The sequence below is a fragment of the Gallus gallus genome, chromosome 3 (genome assembly GCF_016699485.2).
Source record: "Gallus gallus isolate bGalGal1 chromosome 3, bGalGal1.mat.broiler.GRCg7b, whole genome shotgun sequence".
In the NCBI taxonomy this organism is placed as follows: Eukaryota; Metazoa; Chordata; class Aves; order Galliformes; family Phasianidae; genus Gallus; species Gallus gallus.
The window spans coordinates 18,451,798-18,472,239 of NC_052534.1; the positions used below are offsets into that span (position 1 = coordinate 18,451,798).

General features: G+C 36.7%; 1 protein-coding gene across 2 annotated transcripts in view; it reads left to right on the forward strand.

Moving 5' to 3' along the window:
* Nucleotides 1-20,442, forward strand: part of RAB3GAP2 (RAB3 GTPase activating non-catalytic protein subunit 2) — a 40,303-nt gene that overhangs the window by 13,906 nt on the left and 5,955 nt on the right. Inside the window, exons 8-28 of one of the 2 annotated variants that reach the window (NM_001163800.3) lie at nucleotides 940-1,039; nucleotides 2,124-2,222; nucleotides 3,175-3,323; nucleotides 4,225-4,304; nucleotides 4,420-4,509; nucleotides 5,298-5,437; nucleotides 5,924-6,140; nucleotides 6,432-6,575; nucleotides 6,812-6,894; nucleotides 7,417-7,481; nucleotides 7,843-7,933; nucleotides 9,803-9,930; nucleotides 10,697-10,910; nucleotides 12,345-12,442; nucleotides 13,424-13,529; nucleotides 14,530-14,690; nucleotides 16,096-16,312; nucleotides 16,662-16,835; nucleotides 16,967-17,073; nucleotides 18,068-18,134; nucleotides 18,690-18,760. In NM_001163800.3, the coding sequence (NP_001157272.2) occupies nucleotides 940-1,039; nucleotides 2,124-2,222; nucleotides 3,175-3,323; nucleotides 4,225-4,304; nucleotides 4,420-4,509; nucleotides 5,298-5,437; nucleotides 5,924-6,140; nucleotides 6,432-6,575; nucleotides 6,812-6,894; nucleotides 7,417-7,481; nucleotides 7,843-7,933; nucleotides 9,803-9,930; nucleotides 10,697-10,910; nucleotides 12,345-12,442; nucleotides 13,424-13,529; nucleotides 14,530-14,690; nucleotides 16,096-16,312; nucleotides 16,662-16,835; nucleotides 16,967-17,073; nucleotides 18,068-18,134; nucleotides 18,690-18,760 (2,601 nt within the window). The remainder of the gene's footprint in view (nucleotides 1-939; nucleotides 1,040-2,123; nucleotides 2,223-3,174; nucleotides 3,324-4,224; nucleotides 4,305-4,419; nucleotides 4,510-5,297; nucleotides 5,438-5,923; nucleotides 6,141-6,431; nucleotides 6,576-6,811; nucleotides 6,895-7,416; nucleotides 7,482-7,842; nucleotides 7,934-9,802; nucleotides 9,931-10,696; nucleotides 10,911-12,344; nucleotides 12,443-13,423; nucleotides 13,530-14,529; nucleotides 14,691-16,095; nucleotides 16,313-16,661; nucleotides 16,836-16,966; nucleotides 17,074-18,067; nucleotides 18,135-18,689; nucleotides 18,761-20,442) is intronic. The other variant, XM_015283645.4, reaches the window with a different exon arrangement.

The following is a 20,442-nucleotide window of genomic DNA, read 5'->3' on the forward strand; positions in this document are numbered from 1 at the left end:
TATAGTTTGAGGAGGATTCAGCATTTCTTTTGTTATCAGTAGTATTTAGTTTGCTCTGTAGATTTATTGTGGTTATCTCTGCAGCAGCATTGCTAAGGAAGGCTACTTTCATTTCCTATCTTTTCATTTGTCCACAAAATATGATAATGTATTGAGAATGAAAGGAGAAAACAAAACTTGGCAGGTGCCAGGAGCTATATGTACACATTCACAAGCATTTACATTCTTTCACAGAGAAGATAGCTAAAAGTTAAAGCAATGTTTATGAGAGTGCTAAGAATGTGCATGTCATAATGAGTGTTTCCTGCAGAGAAGGTTTTTGTAGAGCTCAAGCTATTTAGTAGAAAAGCCAACTTTCTTTGCTTTTGACTGAGTTGGCATGCGGTGTGCAGAAAACTAATGAAGTTAAAGACATTTCTGAGTTTGTTTTATGCATATGTTTGTGCAATGTTAGCATGATGTTTTTTGAGATCGGTTTTGAAATACAGAAACATTAAGGAATTTGAATCCTGAATTTATATGACCAAATTAATGTTTTCATGCCTAAGTGGTAATGCAAGTGCTAATCCACTTACAGAATTTGGCTCGTAAAGCATTGTTGTATTCCAGATGGACCTGATTTTCTGTGGTCTTCACAAGCTACTGAAAATTTTATATTTTCTCCCTAAGCCATAAGATGTATTAAACAAGCATAAGAATGATTGAAAGAAGATAAAATGATAAAATATCAGGCCTAAATAACTGTTTATATATGGGACAGCGTAACACTTAGTTCTTGTAGTTCTGCCTTATCATTTTGCCTGGGACTTGTTAGAAATTAACTCTTTGGATGTAATACTTGTGTTCATGTAGTTAACAGCTTATTTTCTAGCTACTGTGTTATAACAGTTGCCGTGATTTCTCTTTTTTTTATCTGTCTTCTCTAATTTTCTTCTACAGAATGAAGAGCTAAGTATCCTGTATCCAGCAGCAATTGTGACAATTGATGGTTTCAGTCTCTTTCAGTCCCTGCGTGCATGTCGCAACCAGGTAGCAAGAGGTATGGTTAAGAGGAAGTTCTTATTTCTGAGTCTCTTAATTTTGTGTAATGTGAAATACTATTTACTTGCACTTATCAGATATCAAGTCAAGGTAAAATTTGAATCTTTCTTGCTTGCCCTTTAATATGGAGGCATCTCTTGCATTTAAGGAAATTCCTTACACCACAGAAAATGTCCTCAGAGCACAAGTTGTCTGAGTGCCATTGACTATTTTGTACATTCTCACCATAGTACTGTGTGCTGGTTGTGTCTGGGATAGAATTAATTTTCTTCACAGTAGCTCATATTATGCTGTTTTGGATTTGTTGCTAGTACAGTGTTGATAACACATTGGTGTTTTAGCTGTTGCTGGACAGTACAAAGTCAAGGCTCTTTTTGTTTCTCAGAGGGGACACAACCAAGAGAGCTGACCATATTTCATACCATATGGCATTGTGTCCAGTAATAAAAGCTGGGGGAAAGAAGGAGGAAGGGAGGATGTTCAGAGGTACTGTTAGTCTTCTGAAATGCCTTTTTTTGTGTGACAAAATCCTTCCTTTTTGGAAATGGCTAAACATCTGCCTGCTGGTAGGGAGCAGTGAATGAGTTCCTTGTTTGACTCTATTTATGCACACAGCTTTTGCTTCACCTATTAACTGTCTTTATCTCAACTCATGCAGTTCTTTTCACCATCCCTCATGGGGGAAGTGAGTGGCAGTTGTGTGGTGCTTAGCCATATTAACTCACAGCATCTTGTTAAAGTAATTCTTTGGCTTGTGAGTTGCCACATAAATATGCCTAGACCACAGAAATAAACTGTAGTGGCCTTCTGTAATTTGTACAGAATAAGCCGTACTTAATTTGTGGACTCTGTAAATAGTAAGTATAGTTGTGATGGATATTGTGAAATTCTATTCAGTTAATAGTAAGTGTTTTAATTTCATCAAGGAAAGTATTTCAAAATGCCATTTTACCTCAGCAGCTATTCAAATGTGTGTTAATTTAAAATTAAGTTATTCCTCAGTTCCCATCAGTTTCTTCTTGTTAATCTATTCCTTTGACTAAGTAGAGGGTTTTTTGTGTGTGTTTATCAATTTTTGTCAGCTGCAGCATCTGGCAATGAGAATGTTCAGCCTCCACCTCTAGCTTATAAGAAATGGGGTTTGCAGGACGTGGATACAATTGTTGACCATGCTAGTGTTGGTAAGCATTTCTGTGTACTTTCATGTTTTTGGCTTGAATGAAATTGAATGTTTTAGCGTTAAACTTGGGGTGAGAGCACTTACTAGTGGTACTGTTTGGGTAGAAATAAGTGGGAGAAGACTGATGCAGTGAATAATCTCATTAACCATCACCAGAGGTTTATTGTACTTCTAGTTGTTTTGAGTATTCTCCTATCAATTTGAGGAGAGAGACAGGGAGGCAGCTCTAGCTGCCTTGTCCTCTTGTTTGGTAAGAAACAACAAAGAGAGACTAGATAGATGCAGTTCTGTTTCTGTCAGGTTAAAGCACCATCTGGCAGGCAATTTAAGACTGATATTGGTATGCTCTAGCATATCAAGAAACTAAAACTTGGAATTGTACCTTTCCAAAAGAGACCAGCATACTTCTTAGAGTCTTAAACTCCTTAGGAATGTGCAGAAGCCTGGGAGACAGTAAACTTCATTACTCTTCCATCTTTTCTTATAGACATGAAGTTGCAAGGGTGCTGAGTACACAAGTGAAGTGGATTTTGTTAGCCATGTATTTTTGCTGCTAGACTCTACAGTACTGATACTGTTCTTCAGCATGTGTCTCTACTGGTTCTGTAGTCGTTAATGTTTGGGCAATATGTGGAAGCTTTCCTTCTCTTATCGTGTCAGATTGTTCCCATTTTCCGTCACTGCAATGAGTTTTGCCCAGGTTTTTTTTTTTTAAATGAAAACTAGGAGACTTTGTCTTAGTTGGTTTGCTTAGAAGAGCGAAATATGTTTTTTAATTAACTAAAATGTATTAGGTTTCTGCTGTGTTCTTTGGAATTAGTGTAGTTAGGGCTACTCCTTTCCAAATGTTGTCTGATGAGTCAAGAAAGCAAGGCAGGAATGTATTTAGACTTAAATTAATTGTGTACTTTTGTTCTGAAAGTATAAGACAGTCACTTTTATGTTTCTGGTAGGCATTATGACACTATCTCCTTTTGATCAAATGAAGACTGCCTCCAATATAGGTGGATATAATGCAGCTATAAAAAACAGCCCACCTGCTATGTCTCAGTATGTCACTGTTGGATCCAATCCCTTCACTGGTTTCTTTTTTGCCCTGGAGGTACGTACTACAAAGCTGACTTGCTGAAACTGCTTGAATGATTAATCCTTCTCATCCCTGTATAGGTGTTCTTATATTCATTTTATGCTGATGTTTCACCTTTTTCTTGACCTTTAGAAAAAGAAATGATTTGGAGAGTAACGTCTACTGGTTTCTGTCACTGAGAAAATTAATTCCTTAGCTCAAAACAAATGTCACATTCATTTGTTAATTTATTGCCAGTTAGGTACCTTGAGGATTTATTTATTAATAATTAGATTGTGGTTGTGTTCACATGCATCTTAAGGATTTTTGGAGGCCTTCAGTCTTTGGTTATGCACAAACAGAACCACTACATATAGAAGAGAATTACAACTCTTGCTTAATTATACCTATGATATGTTTATGCTTCCTGTTTGGAATTTTTTGTGACTTTTTTTTCCCCTCGTATTGGAGAAAAAGAATGCCAGTGTAGCTGTGTGTGTCTTGTACATTCAGACTGCTAGCCTTATTGGGCTCAGAAGCTGATGGAAAGTGCTAGAATTGGGATTTTTATTATGTGCTTGCTTCTGCAGTGTAATTATGACAAAAAGCCATACACCAGATAACTGTCCATAGTAAATCATACACAGAGTTTCTTTAACTTCTGTTGCAGACAAACATACTGAGCTACCAGTGACTTGCAGCAGGATTTTTGAAATGGTAAAGAGATATCAGAATGGCCTTATTGGGGGCAGTGAATTAAAATTTTGCAGTGTTAAAGCTATGCTTTCTGTGCTGAAAGTCCATAAGAGGCCTGAAAAAGTATTCTGCAGTTGAGTTCAGTGTAAGAACTATTTCTTGGCATTCTGAACACTATTCCTTCATTCCAGGGTAGATCACAGCTATTTCTTGACTACCTAAACGCTTTTCTTCCTTTCAGGGTAGCTCACAGCCACTGTTGTCTCATGTTGCCTTAGCAGTTGCAAGTAAACTGACTTCAGCATTATTTCATGCTGCCAGGTAATAAAATAAAAGATTATATGAAGTGATCTGTTGTAGTAGCTACATAATAATTTAAGATTTTTTTTTTCTGAACTGTTAGTATAATTCTTCTAATGCCTTTTTCTATTGTAAGTGGCTGGCTTGGTTGGAAGAGCAAACATGAGGAAGAGCCTGTCCAAAAACAGAAGCCAAAAGTTGAACCTGCAACTCCGTTGGCAGTGAGGCAAGTTTGATATGCTGTCTCAATTGCTGTAAAGCTCTTGTGTCCTTAATTATTTAACTGGCTTTTAAAGGTGCATAACTGATGAACCTGTGTTTTTCCTGATGTTAAACAGCTATAGTAGTTCGTAGATCATTTGTTTTGGGCTTTGTTTCATTTCAGTTTGTCATTCTGTGCAGATTACTCATCTTTTTCAACTAGAAGTGTGTATACTCATTGTTGATGTGAAAGAACAGCTTGCATAGTTCAGTGTCAGTGTAAATACTTTAATATCACCTGAAATTTATCGCTGAAGTACTTCAAAGAAACTGTGAAGTGCTTACGACTGATGATAACTTAGAAGAGCAGAAAAATTAGGAGGTACGCTGATTCCCTGTAGGATAATGAGAGAGAAGAATGGGAAAAACAGGTTGTAAGTTAATGCTTTCAAGACAGATAAGAGACTAAATTTGGTTGATTTTTCTTGTGTGTTTTTCTTTCCTTGAAGTATGTTCAAGGCTATTTGGAATAAAGAGGGCTTATAAAGTAACCCACTGTTCTGAGGTCCTTGTCCGACAGTGCTTCACAAGGCAGTTGCTTATCCTAATTCCTGAATTTTGGTTTTCAGTAGGGTATTAACAGACCTTCAAGATAATTCTGCTTCCCTCAGTAGACAGCACACAAACTCGATCATTATGTGTTCTTAATTTTACCCAGATCTTTTTGATACCTTAATGAAAAGCTAATCTATTACTGTTTATTATTTCTGAAAAAAGAAAAACGTATGTAGTGATTTGCTGTTTGATTTCTAGGTTTGGAATTCCAGATTCCCGTCGCCATGGTGAAAAAATATGTCTTTCTCCATGTAACACTTTGGCAGCAGTGACAGATGACTTTGGAAGAGTTATTTTACTGGACGTTACAAGAGGACTTGCAATTCGCATGTGGAAAGGTATGATATTGTATGTCAATATAGCAAGTAATGTGTTACAAAATAGCATGGCTTCTTATTTTCAGACTTGGAATTCCCAGTGTTTTTCTATAATCTTAGTTGCTCTTCATGTTCGAAGCTTGTAGGTATAATATGGTGCTTCCTAATATTCTTGGGCTTACTTCTCATTGTTACTGAGAGCTTTGTATTACCTAGGTTGTAGTGCCAGAGTCTCATGGTTTTTTTGGTTCTCAGACATGTATTTGCCAGCCTTTCCCTACTGTGGCTTGGAGTGGGGCTGTTGAGATGTGAAATAGTTTTGTTATTTAAGCAAATAAAACCCGATGAGTTAAATATTTTTGACTGTATATTTTCTCATTAATAGAGTTGTGAATATTTTGCAGCCTTCCTGGTATAGTATTTCTAGTTATAGACTTGTTTTATACATTCAAATTTCACTTATGGTTTGGAAAACTCATACAACAAAGAATCACTTTTCTTACAAAGGATACCGTGATGCAGAAGTTGGTTGGATACAGACTGTAGAGGACCTTCATGAGAGGGAAACTGAGAAGATTGATTATTCTCCATTTGGAAATGCGCAGTGTCCAAGCAGAGTGGCTCAGTTCCTTGTGATCTATGCTCCAAGGAGAGGAATTCTGGAAGTCTGGAGCACACAGCAAGGGCCTCGTGTTGGGGCCTTCAATGTGGGGAAGCACTGTAGGTAAGAAATTTTAGCATATGGACACGCTTTCTGTGTTTCTGCAGCACGTGGATATACCATTGGCAAAAGTGGAAAGCACTGGCAGGTTCTTTGTGTTACCTGCAGTGTTTATACTGAACATGGCTTACTATATAGAATGGGATTCTGTCATGCTTTATCACTATATAGTTTCTTGATTTAGTAGATGTTAAGCTTTAGCTTAATTGAACAAAAACTTCTTTTAAATGTCTGAACATTGAAGGATGCTGATATTCTTTCCTTTAAATGCCATGTTTTTTTCGTTGTTTTCAGACTGCTGTATCCTGGTTATAAAATAATGGGTTTAAACAACGTTACCAGTCAGGGATGGCAGCCCCAGACCTACCAGATATGTCTTGTTGATCCAGTTTCTGGAAGTGTAAAAACCGTCCATGTACCTTTTCATTTTGCATTGAGGTAAGGACTGTATTTGCTCTGTGTAACTAAATTTTAGTACTGTTTTTAGAGACTATTCTATTTGTAGAGGGCAATTCTTGTGTTCCTTCTCAGACTGAGTGATTCTTTGGTAATAGCCTTATTGATTTGTATGTGTTGACATAGTTAATGTGGTGTTACCTATAAGTAGCTTACATATAATTCAAGTAGAAAACTTCCATTTTATTAACACATACAATGAAATTATTTCTCTTCAGTGATAAAAAGAGTGAGCGAGCAAAAGATATGCATCTAGTGAAGAAGTTAAATGCTTTGCTCAAAGCTAAAACCTCAGATCTAGGTAGGTCCTCTTAAATAGTTTCTTCAAGCTGTATATTATGAGGTGGTTCTTCTGTTTGTTGTCCTGTAAGTGTAGAAACAGACATTTTGATAACTACGTGTGCTGTAAATTATGATCCTGAGCTGGCTTTTTTTCATAAACTACTGAAATACATTTATCTCATACAAGGATCCAGTATGAGCATTACCTACCCTTTAAATCTTGATTAAACCCTACTTTGAGTGCTTGCTTTTAACATGAGCCTTTTGCAACATGTTTTGCTATGAAATGGAAATCATTGTTTCAATCTATGTATCCTCCTTCCTTTCAAAAATACTTTTTTCTTATGAAAGGTAGATTTGGAATAAGAGATGCCACTGAGCTGTTTCATTTCCTCCAAGCTTAGTTTTGGCAGCTTCTTAACAGTATCTTAAATTCTGTAGGGTAAACTAATGTGCATTGCAGCGGCAATGCAAGTTGACTTGTTTTTTCATACTCCACTTGAAAAATAGGAATTAATGTAATAACTTTCCTTGTTCACAGACGTGATTGAAGCTGAAGCAAAGGAACTAATACTTGATATTAAATACCCTGCTACAAAGAAACAGGTGAATATTTAATGCCAGTGGTCTTCAATATTAAAAAAAAGTTGTGTTATTAGTTTTGATAAATCTTTCTTAAACATTTTAGAATGTTTTAGTTCTTCCTAGAGTTACTTGAAGCAAATCATGGAGCTATTACTTTGACTTGTGACTTCCTGAAGGCATCTTTCACAGTAAAAGCTGAGATAATAAAAACAGAGCAGGCCAGCAGACCTTGTTATAGGTTCAAACTATGCCACAAGTATATGTGAAGACCGAAAAAAAACCTGTAAATCGTTGTCAAAGTTGTACTGTTGTTGGCTTATCTTATATGTCTTAACAGTAAAGTGAAGTAAATGTTTAATTCTGTTGAATGTCTGCTTAACAGGCTCTGGAAAGTATATTGACAAGTGAACGCGTGCCACTTTCATCTCTCACAAACATCACTCAGACATTAATGGATAATTTAGAAAAACAGGGTAGGTGGATATTTATTTTGCAAATACACTGAGGCATGTGCACCGTGTCTGCAGTGCTGTAAGACAATTCTAGAGCTGTTCTGTTCTGCAGGGAGGCAAACTTCATCTGCTTAGGCTGGGTGCTAGGTATCACAGGACGTTGCTTCTGCACATTTATTTTTTCTGCACAAACAGCAGATAGCTTGCTAACAAGTATGCTTTGCTCTACTTGCCATGTACCTAACAACTTGTGATTATATTTAAAAATAAAAATGAAGTGACTGGGCTGAGTGCTTGCATCCAGAAAAAATTTCCTTCAGAAAGAAGGCTTCACAGACCTTTGTAGAATGTTTTAGCTTTTCTCTCTTTACTAGGAAGGCAGGAAAGATATGGTATTTTGGATCTGTACATTTTAATGTACTGGTGGCACAAAGTTCTTATCGCTGAGGATCTGAGCTCTGGCCAGATGCCTAGTATCTTCTCTTGGTAAACCTGACTGATGTTTTATTGCATGTTTTGCTGGAGATCTCTGCAGAGTCTCAGGAATTGTCATTTTCCATTTAAAACAAACGAAACAAAACCCACCACCACAAAAAAAAGAAAAAGTTGCTGAAAGTCTGTGAAGTTTTCTCTTTATAATGATACACTTGGATCTTTCCAAGTGGAGAGACCTTTCTTGTGCTTGAGGTAACCCCCCTTTGGGAAGCACAGCTGGGTATTGAGGTGAGGAATATAGTGGAGAAGCATGTGCCTGCCACTTCCTTTGTTTGTGTTGGGACTTCTCAGCAGCAGAAGCTTGTGCATTTTTCTGTTCTTATTTTCTTAAAATAAAATACCTTAAAAAAAAAATACCAAAGAGAGGTTGACAGACAGGTGGTTTATTTCAGTGTGTATTTTTCTCATTAATGTCTTATGGTCATAAGTTACATTATTTCCTCACAGTCACAATCAAGAACAAAGTTGGCTGATGTTTTAGCCTTCTGATTTCAAAAGAGTAGTATCATATCTCCCATTTGTGTTTACTAGGTAAAAGATAACAAGAAACATGCCGGGCTCTGTAAATGTTGTAGCTGTGAAGAAGAGGTCCAAATCTGGCAAGCTCTGTGTGTTTTTCTTGTTTGTAGGATTTTGAACAGCAGTGTGGCAATAGTGTTTAAGCTTCCTGGGGAGAAAATCATGGTTAGACCTTCTTCTAGATGAAGGTGATATGTTCAGAGATACCTTCTGTACAGAAACGTCTGATTAGGATCTGTGTTAAATGTTTTCTTTTTCAACAGATAAGTATTTATTCCATGCTGTGTTGATGTTAGCTGCGAGTATTCTGATTGCTTTACTGACATTCAGAGTTGAGAAACAATTAAATATCTTAGATTTCCATGACATAAAAAGATGGAAGAAATAAAAAGGGAGTTTCTTGAAGACATTAAAATGATTTATTATCTTTGAATATCAAACTCACTTCTGATGTAAGGGATGTGCTATGTTAAAATATTCGCAGGACAAATAGAAGATTACAGTTTGATATTTAGGTTTTCATAAAAAAAAAAAAGAATTTGAGACTTAATATCTTTCATTTTTTGGCAGTTTGTGGTTTGACTTCGTATCAGGGAAAGGCAATTTTGTTTGCTCAGTTCCACTATATCAACCTCTTTCATTTTAAAAATGAGCCTGATATCTTTCTCTTTAATACTTACCATAAAAATAACTCGTTTTATTCTGCCATGAGCTAAACATAATCATTGCAAGCAGCAGTGAATCAAAAAACTACGGTGAGATATAAGCCCTCCAGTGTAATTCCCAAAAGCAGGAGATCAGTGCAGTTGCAAAGTGTGTGCCAGTACTCCAGGCCATATATTCAAATTAAAATGCAGATTTTTTTTTCTTCCTCAGAGCTTGAGTGTGTGGATGAAGGTTTACTGCAGTTCTGTGCAAACAAGCTAAAGCTGTTACATCTTTATGAAACAGTGAGCAAGCTGAATTCCCAAGGCATACAGGAAGACGCTGTGCCCTCAGATAATGTGAGTAAATTCAAAGTTCAGTTATTGTGTAGAATTGAGTGATGATTTAAGCATAAAAATATGTTTTTAGGGTTTTTGAAAATAAGTAGATAAATGAGTAATCCACTTTTGTAGGCTAAAGTTTTAATGAAGTACCTGTTTATAAATATCTTCTGTTTTTTTTTATTTGCTGTACAAATTCATAGTAAGTAATAAACCTAACAGTCTTTGGCAGTCAAGGATAGTTGGAATTAAAAATCAGGATCCCCTGATCTCAGTTCTTTCTGAAGAGTACACAGTGTATTTTTAACTTCAGTTTTGCAGAGGTATTTTAGAACCAATGGTAACTACAAGTCCTGATACTTGCTTATATGAGTTTATAACCATTTGAGTAGAATTCTGTGGTCAGCATCATAATTTGACTTATTTTTGTTATCATTTAAAATAAAGCTTATATGTTTCCAGGAATTATACAAAGGGATGATAAGTCATCCATCAGCAAACGTGCCTGTATATCGTTAGCAAGACCTAAATACAGTTGCCTACTGAGCTGGCTTAAATACGACGTTAGCTAAGGTCTTTTAGCCAATATGAATAACTGAATTTGTGATTATTCAATGATTTTAACCTTTTAAGGCATTTTTAATGTCAAATATTTTGACTCTTCTGATTTGTTGTTGTTCGGTTGTGGTTTTTTGTTGTTTTTTTTTCTTTAAGTTTGTAACATGCTTTTGTGAAACATTGCATTAGTCTTGTGATATGGGATTTTGGGGTTTTTGCTTTTAAGGACTTGGCTAAACTGCTTCGGCTGGAAGAAGAAGATTTTCATAGGCTCCAAACATTGCTGGAAAAGTACAAGAAAGAAAGTGCCCAAACTGCTGCTCAGTGTGCTGATGAGAAGGATGATGTATTGTCTGTGAAAATGTTCTTGGAGTATTTAGAGTGTGAAAAGGATGCAATTAATGTAAAAAATATGGAAGACAACGAATGTGTGACTTTAGGTAAGCGCTACTGAACTGTTTGTCAGAATACCTTCAAGACTAATTATATCCTAAGATGCTATAAATAGATATTTTAACCCTAACCTGGTGGCCTGTAACAAGCTGGTCGACCTCAAAGTTTCTCACAGTAATAGCTCCCAACTCTTATCTTTAGGCATGGAACAAGTCTTTATGTCTAGAAGGACGTTAATGCAATTTAACTACATATGTGGATATGTTTACTCTAAAGCAGTGTTCTCTCAATTTATCTATAAACTGCATTAAGTTGGATGCTGGTACCTTACAAAGTACTTCATTTCCTTGATGATCACTGCATCTCAAAAGTTCAGCTAATGATGAGAGCCTCAGAGATGGGAGCTGGCCGGAAGCAGTACAGAACCATTAATTTTAGGGAACAGGGACCCCTCCTTGATGGAACTGGGGAGGTTTTTGACAACGTTGATCTGAAATTTTGATGATGTAGGTCCTGAACCTTGCTGGGCTGTATGTTAGGGTGTGGGTTGGGGTTACTGTCTGAACTCACTTTCAGTTTGCAAATTTGTTTAGAGCTGGCCTTGAGAGGCTCTTGGTAAATAACTGTCTCAAAGGCACCATCTTTCTACATTACTTCTTTTCTGGGGAATCACAGAATCAAAGAATGGCTTGGGTTGGAAGGGACCTCAAGGGTCATCAAGTTCCAAGACCCCTGCCAGAGGCAGATCCATCAACCTCCAGAATTCTTAATTGTCAGACTTTTTGAGGGAAACTGGAATAGAAAAGTTAGGCAGAAGAACTTGGCTTTCATCTGTATGATGATAGAGACTGCTTCTAAGCAATCTTAAACCTCCTTAAGTGAATTTGCATTTTCTCTACTGCTATGGTATACTTGGGTTTAAGAACTGAGATAGAAGTACTTCTTCTCCCCACCCCTTTGAACAAAGATCATCAGTAAGGTATTCACCTGTAAGTAAAACAAAAATAATTGAAATATGAATGTTGTGCTGAGAAATTCATACCCATAGCCTTTGTGGTACTGAAAATGTGAATTATCCAATTGATTTATTTTGGATTTGTTTTGTTTTTAATTGATTGAAGTAATCTCTGGTTTTCTGTACTAGATGCAGCATGCTGCCACTCAGTTATGGGTTACTTAGCAGATAAACTTTTCCATCACTTCAAGCCGTTCTTTGAATTGAACTCAATGCATAATCCAGGCAGTATAATAACCTTTGCTTTACTATAAATCCATTTTTGTATGCTATAGTGTTAGGAATGTTTACGTCCTTTGTAATGAACCACCTTCTCCATTGAAGTATCAGAGTATCCTGCTTAATGCTTAGTAGTCCTCTGTATTCAGTCAGTGAGACCTGATCAGCAAATAGTATTTCCTGTAATTCTAAGGAAGAGGTGATGTGTCTGGATATCATTCATCATGTTGATGGAATTTTACTTCAGGCAGCTTTTTCTTCTGGAAGTGTTTGTGTGGAGAGAGTTCTACAGAGGAAATGTGTCGTGCGTTGGAATCAGCAGGTTTTAGCCCTCAAATTTTGTTGGTAAGGTATTTTATTACACACTTTAAAACTTTCTGGTTTTGAAAACAAAATGCTGAAATGAAAAAAAAAATTGAGTGTTTTATTTTTGGACTGTCTTTTCCATGTCTTCATACGCAACTTTTAAGTGCTAAGCTTAAATGTAAGCAACTTAAAAGATGTCAAAGGAAAAAAATATTCTACAAATATTCCTTTAGAATTTTGCTTAAGATTTATTTTACAAAGAGAAGCAGTGATAAAGTTAAGCAGTTAATTGCAGTTAGAGACACTTTTTACAAATCCCTTGTTGCAAGCAAAGAAATTTAAGAAGAGAAAGAAATCAAAGGAAATCTGTCAGAATCAATAGTGGTGTTGAGACAGTCATCTTCTTTCATCTGCATGTAATTTTATTTTTTTGCTGCTTTTCTTTCTAATGCTTCCTGATGACTGAAATACATATTTAAAATTAGCTAGCTCTGTTAAGATTTTCAGCTTTTCATTCATTTCATTTTTTTTTTTTTTTACCAAGTTAAGATAGCTCGTATACTTGTGTGACCTGTCTGTGCCTTCAGAAGAGTATTTTCCAATGTATCTAATTGAAAGATACCGATTGTATTCATAGAATCACAGAATGGCCTGGGTTGAAAAGGACCACAATCATCTAGTTTCAGCCCCCCTGCTATGTGCAGAGTTGCCAACCACCAGACCAGGCTGCCCAGAGCCACATCCAGTCTGGCCTTAAATGCCTCCAGGGTTCCACAACTTCCTTGGGCAACCTGTTCCAGTGTGTCACCACCCTTTGTGTGAAAAAACTTTCTCCTAATACCTAACCTAAACCTCCCCTGTAATTGTATTGGTTTCTTTAAAGTCTGTAAGATGCTGATTTGCTCAGTACATTTTTAACTTCCTGTACACAGAACTTGCACAAGAAAGTGTCTGCATTAGGTATATTGTGGTATCAAAAAGATTCATTCTGTTGTTTAAATTTTGTGTTTCTTTTTCCAGTCACTCCTTCTGAATTTATGGCTTTCCAAAGAAAAAGATATTCTTGAGAAACCAGACTCTACCTGTTGCCTTCACACTGTGCTGTCACTTCTGAGCAAAATGAAAGGTGAAATGTGCATTTGGAACATTTAAACACAACTAATGCCAATTACTGTCAGTAATTTGAGTCTATATTATTTTGAGGAGATTTTCCTCCTCTTCAAAAAACAGGATTCAGTGTTGCATACTGGTGAATTCTGTGGCAACTAACTCAAAAATGTAGTTGAAATCTGAGGACTGTTGAAGTTGAAGGCATGCTTCATGCCTTGCAGTTTCACTCAGCTCTCAGTGGACACAGCTATTTGGCATCAGAAGGTAGCTGTTCTGATACCTTTCCTCTGTTTCTGTGGTGTATGGATATGCCCCTCTCCCTTGTGCTGCTGGGTGCTCAGAAATCCTTTATGTTGCATTAACTTGTGTTGAGACCAATGCTGTTATTCTAGTTGCATTTGTTCATTGAACATCTCTGTAGTTTGAGGGGTGATCTGTAAGGTCAGCTTTCCATTAGTTTGGATAAGTCGTGTAATAAACAATTGCTGTTTCTCCTAGCTCATTGAGAGCTTCTATGGGTATGTTAGTGTCAGGTTCCCTTACGTCCAGTTCACCATAGGGCATCATTATCACTTGAAACTGGAAGTGTGAATAAGCTGTTGCTGTTGTCTGAACAATTTAATTCTGCTGAACGTGAGGAGAACCAAACTGAGTGCATTGGATGTGCAGGGTATCATAAAATCACATGCAAACTAGTTGTATTGTGAAGTGTTGTATTATACTATTCCTTAAGTCTAGTAAGTGCAGCAGGATTTACTGCCTCGTGGTTTCATCTGTTGCCTGCTTTCTGAGTCAAACTTGAAGGAGTAATTCACATTCTGCTCTTCTTTTAATAATTAGAGATGTAATCTAGCAATATGTTACATATCTTAAAAAAAAAATGATGTAGAGTCATTAGAAATTGTTCCTAATGCATGGTGTGTCAGTAAGTGCTGTTTTCAGGGTTGGTTACTGCTTTGACTGATTCTAGCACCTCGTGACCCAAAGTGAGTTTTCTTCTCTCCTGATCTCCACAGTTGCTATCGATGAGTCCTGGGACACTCAGTCCGTTTCCCCCTGGTGGCAGCAAATGCGAACAGCGTGTATTCAGTCTGAAAATAATGCAGCTGCCTTACTGTCTGCTTACGTTGGACACTCAGTTACCGCACAGATAATTGACAGCGTGACAGAGAAAAAGGTCAGTCATGGTGTACTTCTCCCTCCAATTGTATTCACTGTGTCAGTTTTGCGCAAATTGCTGTCTTTGTCATAGAGTGACACCCATAACGTCCCCTTATCATTCTAACATGGGTACAAGCATGGCATCCTGCAAGCCTGAAAATCAGTATTTGTATTTGAATAACATTATGCTGAGGTAAATGAATGATACATCAGAAGTGTTTGCTATACATACTCTATGGGAGCTGTACTGTGAATTTTTCTCTCGCTAGCAAATACTGACAAATAATTCTGTGCAGTTTTCAGACAAATTTAAGAAGCTCACAGTTGCAATTTTAATATACTGCTGAATTTTCTTAGCCTTTATGTTGTTATGCCTCCTTTAAGGTGTGAGGTTTTTTTTCTTTGCAGTAAGGATCTGTATTCACAGAGTTGCGATTATCACTATGAAACTGCACACAGCATTGCCATTCAAAATGGAAGAAGTATTTTCATTCTGAAGTAGCACTAAATGTGTGAGTCTTACTGCTTGTCTTGAAAGATTAGATGGGGTTTAGGTGGTGTTTAAACTTGTAAATTAGGTTGCTTTATAGGATGTGCCTAGATTGCCGGGAAGTGTTGTAGTAATTCTCTCCTTTCATCTTAACTAATCCAATCCTGTATATTAAAATTTCCAGTGTTGCCCAAATAGAAACATTGGTATGTTGCAAGATATTATGCTTTACCCATACACTCTCTCCTTTGCTACCTTTTCTACTGTTCTGCTCTTGAAAGCAACAGTCATAGAATCTCCCTTCCATTTATCTTCTATTTCTTTTTTTCTACCATGCTTCAGCTTAAAGCCTCAAACTGCTACTGACCAGGCATCTGAGAACTTCAGAGTTTGCTGGCTTAGTGCAAAAAGCTAAAAATGGGATCCCTACTGGAAAAATTCTTGGTGTTCCTATCAGAGTATTTGCTGATTAACATCAAAATAGTGCACAGAACTCTGGTACTGTATGATCCAGTTCTTCTGGGTCTGCAAGACAGAAGCTTTTTTTTTTCATATGGTGGGAAATAGAGATGTAGGTGAAATAATCATATATGGTAGGAATGAAATACTGTGTGTGTATTGCAGGATTTAGAACCTTGTCAAAAAGATGTAATTGTAATTCATTTTTCAACCAAATGCAAAGTTAAAATAGGACAATAAGATGACCTTGCAGGTCCTTTTGTTTCTTCATGCTTTTAGGAACCCATATGTCTCGTGAGTGGTGTGGGATGTTAATTTACCTTTCCATAATAGTTAATCTATGTATCTTGAGCTATATTTTTTTTGAGTATCTCATGAGATACAGCTTTCAATTTTAATATTGTACGTATTCTTAAAGAGACCTGTGCTACTTAAAGTGAACAGACATGAAATAGTTAATATGTTGTGTTAGTTTTCCCAAATAGTTGTAGGTTCGGACACGGAATCCTGGGAAGCACTTTCCCTTGATGCTGAATATTGGAAGCTTCTGCTGAAACAGTTGGAGGACTGTCTGATACTTCAGACATTACTGCACAGCAAAGTGAGCAAGAAGACAATAAGAGTTTCATCTCTACAGAGTGAGCCTTTGGGTAGGCTTTCCGTAAAGAAATTGCTGGAAGGTGGAAAAGGTATGTTTTTCTCTTGGAACGATGGTTGATTGTCTTTGTAATGCAGTTCTGAGCCTTCCTTACCTCCTTTGTGAAATAGGCTGCACTGGAAATCGTTCTGCTGTTTACTTTTCTTAGCCTAAAAACAAAGCAAACTGTGTATCAAAACGATAGAAGGTATTACTGTAAAGACTGCATTGTAAACTTCAAGTCAGTTGGTTAATACATTTTTGGCAACGCCAACTTAATATAATTAATGGTATTAGTTAATAGACATTTCTTTTTTGTTGTCCTTCAGTTTTGAACTTTAAATCTTCTGGGATGTACACTGACTGTATTTCAACACTACTTTGTTGTTTTACTGTCCCAGGAGGTATTGCTGACACTGTAGCAAAGTGGGTTTTTAAGCAAGGCTTCAATCCTCTTGTACTGAATTTGGCGCAGCACAGGAACAATACAGATAATACTGAAGAAGCTGAAGAAATGCATGCAAATATCTTTCTTGAGGAATCAGAAGTAGATGAAGACTTGGAAACAATCCTAGGTAAGAAAATGTGAGGTTTTTTTTTTTTGAGTTTTGCCTCCTTTCAGAGATGCCTTTGTTACTGTTGTGAAATTGCAGAAATTATGAGAAGAGGCCTGTCTTATAACTTCTGATATTTCTCTTTTTCCTAGAGCTGCTGCAACTTGCGTATCAGCAGTTTCCATGCAGTCTTGAAGTGGATGTGCTCCATGCACACTGCTGTTGGGAGTATGTAGTGCAGTGGAATAAGGATCCAGAGGTAAAAGAACTTCATTTGCTGGGAGCAGTGGTTAAGTGCTTCTGTAGAAGCACTTCCACAGGTTTTAGTTCATAAAAGCCTTCATTAAGACACTGTTTGATAGCATGCTGGTTACAATTTTTCTGCTATAAAGGGAAAGTGTAAATTGAATTGAGTTCAAGGGTTGAATGGTACCACACAAAGGACAGTGTGCTTCTAAGCTGTCAGATTCTCAGGTGTTTGAAATAAGCAGCAGGAAGTGTTCCATCAGTATTTTATAGTACAAAAAAAAACCCATTACTGCATAAGAGTAGTGAACCTTTCTGTCTTTTCTGTATGTGGTAAAACAGATCACAGAATGCTTGTTAGACTGGAACCCATTCAGTTTAAAGAGGGAAGAGATTTCTTGAATGGTTCTTAGATTTTTTTTTTTCTTCTCTTTTGCCACTGTTGGGGACAATTGTCAGAGGGAAAGAAAAAACAAACACGGAATTGCTGTTTTCCATGGCTTTCCTATAGCAAATGGAGAATGTTGTTCTAAGTTCTAATGCTATCAGAATTTAAGATATGAAAATTGCAGCCAGCACTGCTTAGAGCTGCACAACGCAACAACTTGATATGGGGAAAAAAGGTTCATTTGAGAATTTTAAGAACTTACTCTACCATAATAATAAAAGTGAAAATAATCTTTCTAGCACAAATGGATTTTGCACTTAAGAAAGGGGATTGTTATTAGTCAGTGGAGATATCCTTCAGCAGTGAGTATATTAGTGGTACGTACTGTTGACAAAACCCTGAAAGCAGTGCAAATGACAGTGTGCTTATGGGTACATGTATGCTTGTCAGGTAGCAGGAGAGAAGGCTGCAAGACCTCAGAACAAGTTTTATAGCTATCAAAAACGAAGAGCTTTATAATAGACCTGGGCCTCTTGGGAATCAATGGTTTACATTCAAAACAAGTTTTGCATAATGAGTAATATTAACTTGTTCTTTTACCTTTTCTGTTTCACATAAGGAAGCGTGCTTTCTCATTAGGTCCATAGATCATCTTCGATGCATCATTAATGCTCACGTTCAGCATGGTAAGTATGAAGCTGTTCATAAAAATGATCTTTGAAACTGCAAAATGACAGGTTAAATGATTGTCCATAGAAAAGTGTAAATACATGCAGTTGTTAGTAGTGGCTGTTTTGTCAGCAGCCCTGCCCCCAAATAAACTTGTTGCTCACATTTTTCATGCGCTAAGAGTTTCCATCAGAAACATGGAAATATACTGGTTACATGAAGCTAATATTAAACTAAAAGCTGCTTAAGGAAAAGTGTTTAGTTATTTTACGTGCATTTAAAATTCTAGCACGTAGTCCTTGTAGTCAATTACAATTCATGGGTTTCTTACTCATGAATGCACTTCTGACTGTTTGCTAAAGAAGATAATCTGCTCCCAGGACATCTGAAGTCCAGCCATAAATCAGTGAGAATAACTGACCATTCCTTCTTGTTTCATTCACCATCTCTTTTTAAAATCCCCAGTGTTTCAAGAACTTTGGCCCATGGCTTTTCAGTCTGTACTTGTATTGCCTAAAATCTCTTGTATTCACATGGAGTTCCTGGAGTTCACAAGTTTGTGGTTGTTCTAGGTATCGCTCTGATGATGTGGAATACATTCATAGTAAAAAGACTTTCTTCTGCTACATATCTAATGGACAAGGTGAGTACAGCATTATGACAGTAGTTTTGAGGCTGGTATTTGTACACTGGATTTAAATTAAAAACAAAAGTTTGTGATATCTTTAATGTAAAGGTCAAAAAATCTCCTGCTTGTTAGGTGTATTGTGGGGGTAACTTTTGGACTCTGAGGGAAGGAATGCACATCTTAGAATATTAAATTGTTCCTTGGAATGATCAACTCAGTGTTGCTTTAAGCAATAACAGAGTCTGGCTGATGTACTGAAGCCTTATATGCAGCATTAACTTGTAATTACTAAATAAAAAATTTGAAGCTATCTGTATGTGTATGTATATATTTGTACATAAAGCTTTCCCTTAAAGTAAGTATTTTTTCTGGGCTCTGTTTCCTGCTAAGTTATTGCCATTGAAACTTCTAAGGTTCCGCAAGCTGCAGCTCTTCCAATTGTTGGAGGTCTAACTTATAGGTATATGAGCTCTGCAGAATGCATAACGTTTTGTGAGTATTGTTGTGCACTTTTTAACTAATCCTACGTTGCTCAGTCACCCTCTAGTATGTAGCTTGTTTGCTATGAGTTTTATCAGTACTTTGTCCCTGCTAAATTCAATGCTTATAATATGCAGTATACCTGCTGACTGGGAGACAGTTATCTACAGGATAGAAGTCCAGGTGTTGATGGTGATTTTAAAAACAACAAAACCAACCAAAACACACCCAATAATTTTCCATCTTGTCTTTTTTTTCTTTTCCTCCTCCGATTTTCTGCTTTAGCTTTTGGCTGAACTGTGTATGAATTGGAATATATCATCTTCCTCATTTCTTTCAGCAAATAGGCTTAATTGTGTATACCTGTGGTAGATACTTCTTCTGTAAAAGCAGAAAAAAAGATGTTTCTTCCAGTTCTTCTGCATGCCTTTATGTACACCCATCACCATTATTTCTGCCTACAGTAGCCACCCTTGGGGGTTTAATCAGTCCCAACAGCGACAGCTGAAAGTCATTTTCAGGTATTGAATGAGCACAATGGATCACAGTGACTCAGGATCCTGGTGTCTCACTGCAGGTGTTTAGACTCTGCCAAGATGCATAAGAATTTTATTTCTTTGTTGAAGAAAGAGCTTCCACTGATATGATTCATGGCATGCAGAATGTGATTCTACTTGCAGAAGTGGAACCTAGGTGACATTGTAGTAACATTCCTGAAAAGGAATAACTGAGGTGCTTTTTCTGAAGAATTTATATGGGCAAAGCATGAAAACCATGCTGTAATATCTTTTCCATCTATCCCAATAAATATTCTAGAGCTCTCCCTTTTCTTCTACTCTTCCTTGTTCCCCACATTTCTTCATAATATCAGAGTTGGCATTACTCTGTTTTACAGAAATCATCGGGAATTTCTTAACCAGATTTAAGAGTTGAAAGAACCTGGGGGCCTTAATTCTAGACATTAAGAATGATGAGCTAAATGTTGGCACTGGTGGTGTTTGTTTCTGCTTTGTATGATATGGATATCGTACATCCCTGACGCCAGTATTCACTTCATTCTTTATATTTATATATATGTATTTAAAGAAAGCAATGCAGTGTGTTGCATCATGTAGCTGTAATGAACTTTTTTCTTTTCTTTATGTAAAGAAAATTCTAAGTAATAGAATATTTGCAAGGTAACAGATGCTCTATGATAATAATGATTTAATTGTACT